At 42.7% G+C, this 9,915-nt stretch overlaps 1 protein-coding gene across 4 annotated transcripts in view; it reads left to right on the top strand.

Moving 5' to 3' along the window:
• Window positions 1-313: 313 nt before the first annotated feature.
• KIAA0319 (KIAA0319 ortholog) overlaps window positions 314-9,915 on the top strand; it is a 46,127-nt gene continuing 36,525 nt past the window's right edge. For all 4 annotated transcript variants that reach the window (XM_024751973.1, XM_024751974.1, XM_024751972.1 and 1 more), the window contains exons 1-3: window positions 314-368; window positions 5,612-6,354; window positions 9,133-9,325. In XM_024751973.1, coding sequence (XP_024607741.1) covers window positions 314-368; window positions 5,612-6,354; window positions 9,133-9,325 — 991 coding nt within the window. The remainder of the gene's footprint in view (window positions 369-5,611; window positions 6,355-9,132; window positions 9,326-9,915) is intronic.

Here is a 9,915-nt window from a genome sequence, read left to right as displayed (position 1 = left end):
ATTCTTCCTGAATCCTTTAGACCTTGACTGAAATAATCCACATGCCAAAGTGGCACATCTTGGCGTGTCCTGCCCTGAACCTCACTATGGCCCTGGGATGTAAACAAGACAGGCTTCCCATTGCCATGAATAAATAATATAAGTAACTGTATGTTTCTGCGTTTACCTGTTTCTTCCTTCCTGTCTCTTTTCTGTTTTTCCTTTGAAGTTCTTGAGGCCGAATCTGGCTCCTAAGAAACATCAAAGGAAGCCTGCACCAAAGACCCCTCAGGGCCATCTCTGAAGCCTGCTTCCACCCACCGTGTGAGTCAACATGGCTCCCCCCACAGGTGCGCTCTCTTCATTGCTGCTGCTGGTGACCCTTACAGGTAGGAAACCGTTACCCTGGAGACACCACCAGACATCACACTTGGACTTCCTATCTTTGGCTTAAGTAACTCAGATCAACCTGAGGAGGTGAAGGTGCTGTGTGTTTGCTTTCCAATAGACTTATTTCACATATAAAAAGGCAGACCTGGGGCTTCCCTGGTGGCTTAGTGGTTGAGAGTCCGCCTGCCGATGCAGCGGACGCGGGTTCGTGCCCCGGTCTGGGAAGATCCCACATGCCGCGGAGCGGCTGGGCCCGTGAGCCATGGCCGCTGAGCCTGCGCGTCCGGAGCCTGTGCTCCGCAACAGGAGAGGCCACAAAAGGGAGAGGCCCGCGTACCGAAAAAAAAAAAAAAAAAAAAAGGCAGACCTCATGCATAAGTGGTTTCTGGAAACAGGCATTTAAATTTTTTATCATGACTATTTTGGGGGAAATAAAATCACATTTCATATATACCAGGAAAACTTCATGTATTTATTTAAAAGAATTGCATAGTAGATCTTTTTTGGAAAGCAAATGACAGACTTTTTTTTTTATCGTAAATCTTTATTTTCATATAGTCTGTTTGCTTCTTGTCGACACACCATGGCGTAAAATCATTGGTGAGCATAAATTCTGATGATTCATGCCCCAACTAGGCCAGCCAAGCCAGCCGAGCCCCTTTGAACTTACCAAAGATTGAGGATGGAGATATGGCCAGGGAAACTGGTTTTATATCCGGGGTTTGTCCAAGTATGGTAAAACCAGGCTGAGGCTTCCCTGAGAGCGACCCTGGTTAAAATGTGGTTTCCTGGGGCCCATCCAGACCTACTGAATCAGAACTTCTAGTGGGTGTGACTCAGGAGTCTGAAGCATCTGAATTTTTATAAGCACAGTTTTAGATCATACAAGGGCCGCTTCAGGAAACACTACAATCGGGAAAGCCCTATCGTTTCCTGAAGTTTACTCTCCCCACGCCATCCGTCCATCTTATTAAATTCACCACTGCTTAGTATGCAAGGCAAGATGTTCCTTTATTCCATACTCAGTGTACTCTTTACTCTGGAGAATGCTGTCGTTAATGTTGGAGCCCTCTTTCTCTCTCTCTCTCTCTCTCTCTCAAATCCCCACTTTTTCACTGCTTTTCTTTTTCTTATGAGGTGTTTTTCATTATTTCAAAGTTCCTGAGTTACTGAGCCCAAATAATGTTATTTAGGGTTTGTCTGTCTTTTCTCTCTCTCCTCTTTACCTTTGATAAGATGCTAACCGATGATTTTATTGACCTGTCAACAATCATGGAGTGCCTAGTGTGTTCATGGATTGGGCTGGTAATTTGTAGAGGGGACAAACATGTGAGTGCTTCCGGTCTCTTCAAGAACGTTCTTGAGTGAGTCTAATAGATTCTAAAGTAATTACGGCAGCTTGGCCCAAAGGGAGAATGGTTTAGTTGTTGGGAAACCCACCTTTTCAAACTTCTTTCTTTAGCGTTCAGATCTCTGCTTAAGGTATGTATATCTAAACAGCCCATTCAGGTGATTTTTTGCAGAACAAAATGATGATCTGTCCCAGAGGTATTGGGTTGGCCAAAAAGTTCCTCTGGGTTTTAAGTAAAAATAAAAGACACATTTTTCATTTTCACCAAGAACTTTATTGAACAACGTATTCACCATTTTGTTCCACTACCTTTTGCCATTTTTCAGGCAACTTCATAATTCCGTCTTCCCAAAACTTTTTATTTTTTTGAGCAAAGAACTGTTCCAGGTACCTTTTACAGTCTTCCAGGGAATTCAAATTTTTTCTGTTAAGAGAATTTTGTAAAGAATGAAATAAATGGAAATCTGAAGTTGCAATGTCTGGTGAATATGGTAGATGAATCAGAACTTCCCAGGTAAGCTGTAACAGTTTTTTCCTGGTCATCCAAGAAACATGCGGTCTTGTGTTACCCTCATGGAAGATTATGCGTTTTCTGTTGACTAATTCCAGACTCTTTCATGGAGTGCTGCTTTCAATTGGTCTAATTGGGAGCAGTACTTGTTGGAATTAATCGTGTGGTTTTCCGGAAGGAGCTCATAATAGAGGACTCCCTTCCAATCCTACCATATACACAACATCACCTACTTTGGATGAAGACCGGCCTTTGGTGGGGTTGGCGGTGGTTCATTTCGCTTGCCCCATGATCTCTTCTGTTCCACATTATTGTACAGTATCCACTTCGTCCATCACAATTTGTTTTAAAAATGGAACGTTTTCATTATGTTACAGTAGAGAATCACGTGCAGAAATACAGTCAAGAAGGTTTCTTTCACTTAACTTCTGTGGAACCCAAACATCAAAGCAATGAACATAACCAAGCTGGTGCAAATGATTTTCAACACTTGATTTGGATATTTTGAGTATGTCGGCTATGTCCCGCGTGATATAACATTGATTGTTCTCAATTAATATCTTAATTTGATTGCTATCAACTTCAACTGGTCTACTGGACCATGGAGCATTGTTCAGTGAGAAATCTCCAGCACGAAACTTCCCAAACCACTTTGGACACGTTCGATCAGTCACAGTACCTTCTCCATACACTGCACCAATCATTTTTTGTGTTTCAGTTGCATTTTTACCTTTCTTGAAATAATAAAGCATAATATGCTGAAAACGTTGCTTTTTTCTTCCATCTTCAGTATTAAAATGGCTACACAAAAATTCACCAATTTTGATAAGATTTTTTTAAATGCACGCTGATATGACAGCTGTCACAACCGAATCTAACAGAATTGTTTCCAATGAAGTTAAAGACAACTAAGTGCTACTACAGCCATCTTATGGCAAAAAACCAAACGAACTTTTTGGCCAACCCAATAAATGGCGATCTCCACCTTCAACCTGATGGAAAACTGCTTTAAGCTTTGTGTTGAAGGTTCCTGCCGTGCTTCTTACCCACGTGTAACAATTTGCTTATTCCAGGATCACAGCCTTTTCCCTGTATAATGGTTTCTGTGACAGTTTTATAAGTTGGCTTTTAAGCTTCTGGTGGCCACAGCCAGAAATGAAACATGGTAGTTCTTATGCACCATATTGCCCAAAAGGAGAGGACCCAACAGTTGTTCAAGGGAAATAAAATGTATCCTGCCATTTGTGTTTGAAAGAAATTTCTAGTTTGAGTCTTCATTTAAAGTCCCCTTCATTTAAAGGAATGTAGTGATATCTTTACAAATAAGGACACTATTTTTGAGAGTAGAACTGGGAGTTGGAGGTTACCTGCCTATTTTATATGCTTCATCGTCTCTTGACCTTAATTAGAAATGCTATTTTGTTATGTTCAGCAGAATTATTTTTTTTCCTCCTCTCCATATCTGAGACTAAGCTTTCCTTTAGAAAATAGAAGGCTAAAACTATTAAGGTGATTTTTTTAAAAAAGTAGATTTGGTTTGAGAAAATGTCATTTCAATTGAATTAGTTTGTTGGGCTTTCTTGGTGGCGCAGTGGTTGAGAGTCCGCCTGCCGATGCAGGGGACGCGGGTTCGTGCCCCGGTCCAGGAAGATCCCACATGCCGCGGAGTGGCTGGGCCCGTGAGCCGTGGCCGCTGAGCCTGCGCGTCCGGAGCCTGTGCTCCGCAACGGGAGAGGCCACAACAGTGAGAGGACCGCGTACCACAAAAAAAAAGGACAAAAGATGTAAACATTTCTCCAGAGAAGATAAGCAAATTTCAAATATACAAAAAAAAAAAAAAAAAAAAAAAAGTGGTTTGTTGCTAGCTTATTCATTGGGAAAGATGTATATTTATTATATCTAATTCTTATTGAATTGGACCAATTAGACTTTCCTGTAGAGTCAGTGTTAGTCATTGAATGATTCTTAAAAATTTATAACGATGATATGTATACAGGTAAAAAAAAATAGGATGATTCTTATACTGTATTTAACCACTTCTCTTACCTCCAGTTAGAAGTGATCTCTGACTGTCATTATGAAAAATGTAACAGTTATTAAGAGAATGATCAGTGATGAGCCCTCACTAGAAAAGAAATCCTTTGCTGTTCTGAGTTCTGCAGCAGAACTCATCAAACTATATGTGCTGAGGGACCAATTCGTTTTTATTTCCAATCTACCACCGACAGATTCTTTGGTAAGAAAATCAACACACAATTTCTACTGAAAGAAAAATGCACAGGGTAAAAGTTGTGGGTTTCAGTTTTATTCAGGGACCTTCCTGAAGACTATAGCCCAGGAAACAGTCTCTCGGTAGCTCTAAGGGAACTGTTCTGAAGAGACAGGAGGAGAAGCCCATATATATATGATTTGGGGCTAGAGAATTCGTGCAGTCAAGCACACATTTTAGTAAACGATTAGTGCTAGTCACAAGGAACAGATATCTCAGCTGATGATTTTAGTGCTTTTCTATGTAAGGGAAGATACAAGAATCTGGCTGGGCTCATTAAAATTCTTCCTAAGATATGCATCTAAGTATCTACGGGGCCTGTTTGTCCAAAGCACAGAGCGCCTTATCCTGTGTCTCACCCTGAATTCATTTCTGGGTGCACTGTCAGTGACTGCAGTGGGTAATGACTTTATCCTTGTAGAACTGGGTGGTGGGCAGCATTCTTTGTTTTACAAAATAAAAAAGCAGGAAGGTGATTTTTGTCCTTGGAAGTCAGGGAATGACAAATTGCCGCAGAGCTTTGTAAAAGCCCCAGTTGCCCTTATTCTTTATGGACTGGTCACAGCGTTTGTGGCCTGCAGGTCACACTTACATAGCACCGCTCTCCTGCCTGCTGTATTTGCCAACTGGCACAATTTGTAGTTCATGGTTTAGAATGTGCTTAAAGCTAGTTGTTATAGACCTGTATTTAGGACAAGTTTTTCTCTCCTTTGATATGTCATCAGAATTGATCTATCATCAGAATAACCTGAGATGTTTAAAAATTCAATTAACAGCATGACATTGTTCCTAAAGCAAACCTTTATAGCTGGGTTTTGGGTGAGGAGCAGAATATTATAGTGTAAAAGCAAATACGCACGTAGAAAAGAACGCCTCTCTTCGCTGAGTGGAGTAACATCATATAAAGAGAGAGGGTGGGCGGTTAGACGGACAGGTGGGAGAATCTATGGATGGATGGATGGGGGTGAAAGGATAGGAGGACAGATGTACGGATGGGGCTGTTGATGGATGGGCTCTAAAGCCGTGGACTTTCTATAGGAGATGCTGGTGGTTTATTTGCTTGCCAGAAGTGATATGCCTCGCTTCCTTATTGGAGACCGCGTGTTTGTAGGTTGTGCCTGTACGCAGTGCAGTGAGGGGAGGACGTATTCCAATGCCATCATTTCTCCTAACTTGGAAACTAGCAAAATTATGCCAGTGCCTCAAACCACGCCCGTGGCAGACTGCATATCTGCCTGCTGTGACCTGTACAGCTGTGACCTGGCCTGGTGGTTTGAGGGCCGCTGCTACCTGGTGAGCTGCCCTCACAAGGAGAACTGCGAGCCCAGAAAGATGGGCTCCATCAGGTCTTACCTGACCTTTGTGCTCAGGCCCGCCCAGAGGCCCGCACAGCTGCTGGACTCCGGGGAGCTGATGCTGAACAGGGGTTCCCCGTCAGGAATCTGGGGGGACTCACCTGAGGATATCAGAAAGGACTTGGCCTTCCTGGGCAAAGATCGGGGCCTGGAGGAGATGTCTGAGCACTCACATGGGGAGCTGGAGCAGAGCCTCTTCCGGCCCATCGGCAAGCAGGAGCCCCGAGGGAGCTCCGGGTACACGGATTGGGGCTTGCCGGCCCGTGGCAAGGGAGGTTCCAACTCCTCTGCTGGAGGCAGCCCAGCAACATCGGCGGAGAAGCAGAAGGAGGGCCCAGAGCACCGTGAGCTGAACGAGTCGGCGTGGACCCCGGCCCCGAATGCCTCCGCCGGGGGAAGGTTTTTGCTTCCCTTGGTCACTACTCCACCTTCCGGAAAGGAACTGGAGAAAGAGACTTTTCAGCTCCAGGAGCAATCCAGCAACAGCTCTGGAAAAGAGGTGGGTGTGGCTGGCGTGTGTAGGAGAGGGTGGGTGGGGCTGAGTTCCCTTTCAGAGCCCGGCCCTCATTAGGACATATGTCACGCGAAGCTTCCTTTTGGGGGCACCTATTCCTTTTGGGGGCTTCCTTTTGGGGGCACGCGAAGCTTCCTTTTGGGGGCACCTATTAAGGTATCGTCTAAAAAATGACTCTCAGAACCTTCCAAACAAAACATCCTCTTCCTCTGTTGTGCACTCATGACCAGACTGTTTAAAAGAGCAAATATTTATTCTGCCTTCACAAGTCAGCCCCCTAATGATGATTTAGTGCTTCTCCTTAGAGATGCCTCTACCGGTATCTCAGATGAATGAGGTTTTGTAGAAGCTTCTGGAGCCAGCCCATATACACAGCGAGTGTAGCCAGAGGCTTTGCAAATCTCATCGTGGTAGGTTTTGTAGGAGCAGAAAAAAATTTTCTCCTTTCCAAGTTTTTTGGTTGGGGTAATAATTAAATTGACGTAAGATAGATTAACAGGAGAAAAACAAATTTACTTTGGTATGTATTGGAGCCCCCATAAAAATATGAGAGGTGACCAAAGCAGGAAGGCTTTGTATCTTTTAAACAAAGAAACAATCAGTCTGTGAAGATTGACAAGCCAAAGAGGATTAGGCTTGGGGTAATAAATTGGTGACAAAGTATCTGTTAAAGATAAGTATCTGAAGCATATTAACATTTTTAAGAGTTTGAGCAAAAATGCATTCAAATCAGGCAGCATCCAGTATAGCAGGTATAAAGGAGCTCCGAGGAGCTGTACAAAATGAAAAACTTTTCTAGGCAGGAGTGGAAACAAGGAATATAAGGCAAAAAAGTGGGTTGGTTATTACAAGGTTACTTTCTTTTAAGGGATAGTAGGGGTTTATCAAGCAGATTACCTCAAAATTATTCCTGATTGACTGGTTTAAGATTCCATTTCTGGGAGAGCTGAAACTGTAATTAAGTCTTGGTTTGGGGGCCTAACATAAAGGACTCTATTTGGGGCCTGTTGCTTTAACACGAGGTTTGTTTCTACAGCCTTCTCAGCCCTAAATTTCCCCTCTATGGTGATAAGGATACCTTCTATCCTCCTGGTACAGTGTTTTATTTTCCACGAAAGTACATATTTTCCCCTATAGTCGATTAAATTTTTTTGAGCTGCATTAAGTTGTAGATAATCCTTGAAAAGAAGGGTACCTTTTGCATGGGAGATTTGTCTCTTGCTTTCAGGGGGGACAAAGGAGGGTCAGAGTGTCCTTCTTGCACTGGCTGTTTCTCAAGTACCTTTCATTCAGAATAATCAGCTATATTTTAGAGTGACACTCTGACCCGCTACAGTTTCTTCAAGACCCAACAAGGTTCTGAGGTTGCTTGAAACTCACCAGTGAAGAATCAGTTGGATAGGAGGAACAAGATACTAAGGAGAGAACATAAGCTGTACAGAACGTTCCATGAAAAACACAGGTGAAAAGAATGGGAACCTTTGGGAGAGCAGACATACCCAAAACAGAGGGAAGGTTCAAGTGCTAACGGCAGAAGGTCAGGGAGATAGAGAAGGAGGCTGCACTGTGGGGAGAGTAGTTGGGAGCTCAGAGACTGCTCATTTGGGAAATACCAGGACAAGGTGAGGATATAGTGGGTGTGTCGATCAGGAGAAGCCGAATGCAGTTGGCAGTAAAGTGACAAAAGGACAGGTCATGGGAGAATTTAGTGTACTTCAAGATACAAGAGAGCAAATCAGAATGTAAAGGGACATAAACCAATTAAGATTTTTTTTTAAAAAAAGGAAAATATTATTTAAGATATCAGTGCTTAGGTTAGAATAAGTGAAGAAAGCTGGATTGAATTGACTAGACATTACAATCTCAACCATTAAAACTTGCTAAACATTCTTTTAAGCAGTGAGATTATCAGCTTTTTTCCTGCTTTGATGTATTTTTCATTTCAAAGTTTTCATATTTTTCTGTCCTTGTAATTATCTTAAACATTCTTAAGACTTTCAATTAAAAAATAAAGTATCAAAGATTAACGGTGTTCTTTTCCCCCATCCCTGAGTATTAACACATTTTACCTTCTTTTATGTGGCTAAGTGAACTGCAAAAAAGAGTAGCTGTGTTTTCAATAAATACCAACGCCCCCCCCTCTAGTTAACATTTGAGTTACAGCTTTGCTTTCTGTGGATCTCACACTCAGCCACCCCTTTGGGTCTCCTGTCTTCTTAGCCTGAGTTTTACTTATCTGGCTCTACTTAGTTAGTTTTAGTTTTACTTATACAGGCACTGGCAGTTGGAGCTCAGAAGAGCATTTTATTATCATGTTGTGAGCTTTACCACCTGCACATAATATTTAATTTAAAACTTTAAGTTGGATAACCCTATAACCATAATCTTAAATTATAAATTATATACAGTGGGTGATGTGAATAGAGATCATTTACTCTGGAAACCTGTTCATTGTTGAATTATCTGATTGTCTTCAATTATTGCTACTCTAAGTATTTTCTCTCTTTTTATCTTGAATGTTTTCTGTATGTGTATGTTTGCCTATAATAATTCTCCAACCCAGAGTTGCCTTACATTTTTAGCAGGTAGCAGAGAATATTTAAAAGAGATGGTCTAGAGTTCCAGTGGTTTGCAATGTTAGACATGGTATATCAAATGCTACTGAGTCTAATTTTTGAAAAAGTCAATGACATGGTGTTGTCTTGAAGAGTTCAACCTTTGTTTTTCCCCCATAACAACTTATGCTTGTAATTGATCTCCTAGGTCCTAATGCCTTCCCATAATCCTTCTCCAGCCAGCCTGGAGTTCAGCCCAGCCACCATGGAGAAAAGCCCAGCTCTCACAGTCACCCCACGGAGCACAGAGCATAGCATTTCAACCCTTCCCACTAGCACCCTCCCCACTGAGTCTGCCCCATCTCGGCAACCTGTATCTGCTCCTACTGCCCCCAGGACAGGTAATTTTAAAAATATAACTGGAAGAAATGTACTGAAGACACGCTGTAGAATATAGTAGTGACAACTTCGAAAGTTTACTCATTCCCTCCGGGCACGTTTTTGAGCATCTATCGTGTGCCAGAAATGATGCTAGGCGCTGGGAATAAAAAGATGAATAGATATTGTCTTTTCCCTCCTTGACTCTATAGTCTAGAGGATGAGGCTGACAGACAAATAGATGGTTTGATACAATACGGTAAGTGCTCTGAGAGGCTGCTATGGGAGCAGAAAAGGAGCAGCCCGGCTGACTGGCTCAGAGAGGCCACAGAAGCCTTTCCAGAGGTGGTAATGCTAGGATAGATGAGCCAGCAAAAATGGAGTCAGCATGCTGTTCAGGTCGAGGGAGCGACATGTGTAATAACAGTAATGATAATTACATTTACTGAGCACTTACCCAGGGCCAGGCACCACGCTCGGCATTTCCTGCCCATCCTCTCATTCACTGCCTGTGCCAGGGAACAGAGGGACAAGAGCTCAAGGGGCATTTTGGGAAGAGCTATAAGGGGTTCAGTATGGCTGACACTGATCATGTAAATGGAGTGGAAATGGC

Source organism: Neophocaena asiaeorientalis, unplaced genomic scaffold (assembly GCF_003031525.2).
Source record: "Neophocaena asiaeorientalis asiaeorientalis breed wild unplaced genomic scaffold, Neophocaena_asiaeorientalis_V1.1 scaffold165, whole genome shotgun sequence".
NCBI classification, from domain to species: domain Eukaryota; kingdom Metazoa; phylum Chordata; class Mammalia; order Artiodactyla; family Phocoenidae; genus Neophocaena; species Neophocaena asiaeorientalis.
This window is presented reverse-complemented; position numbering and strand designations above follow the sequence as displayed.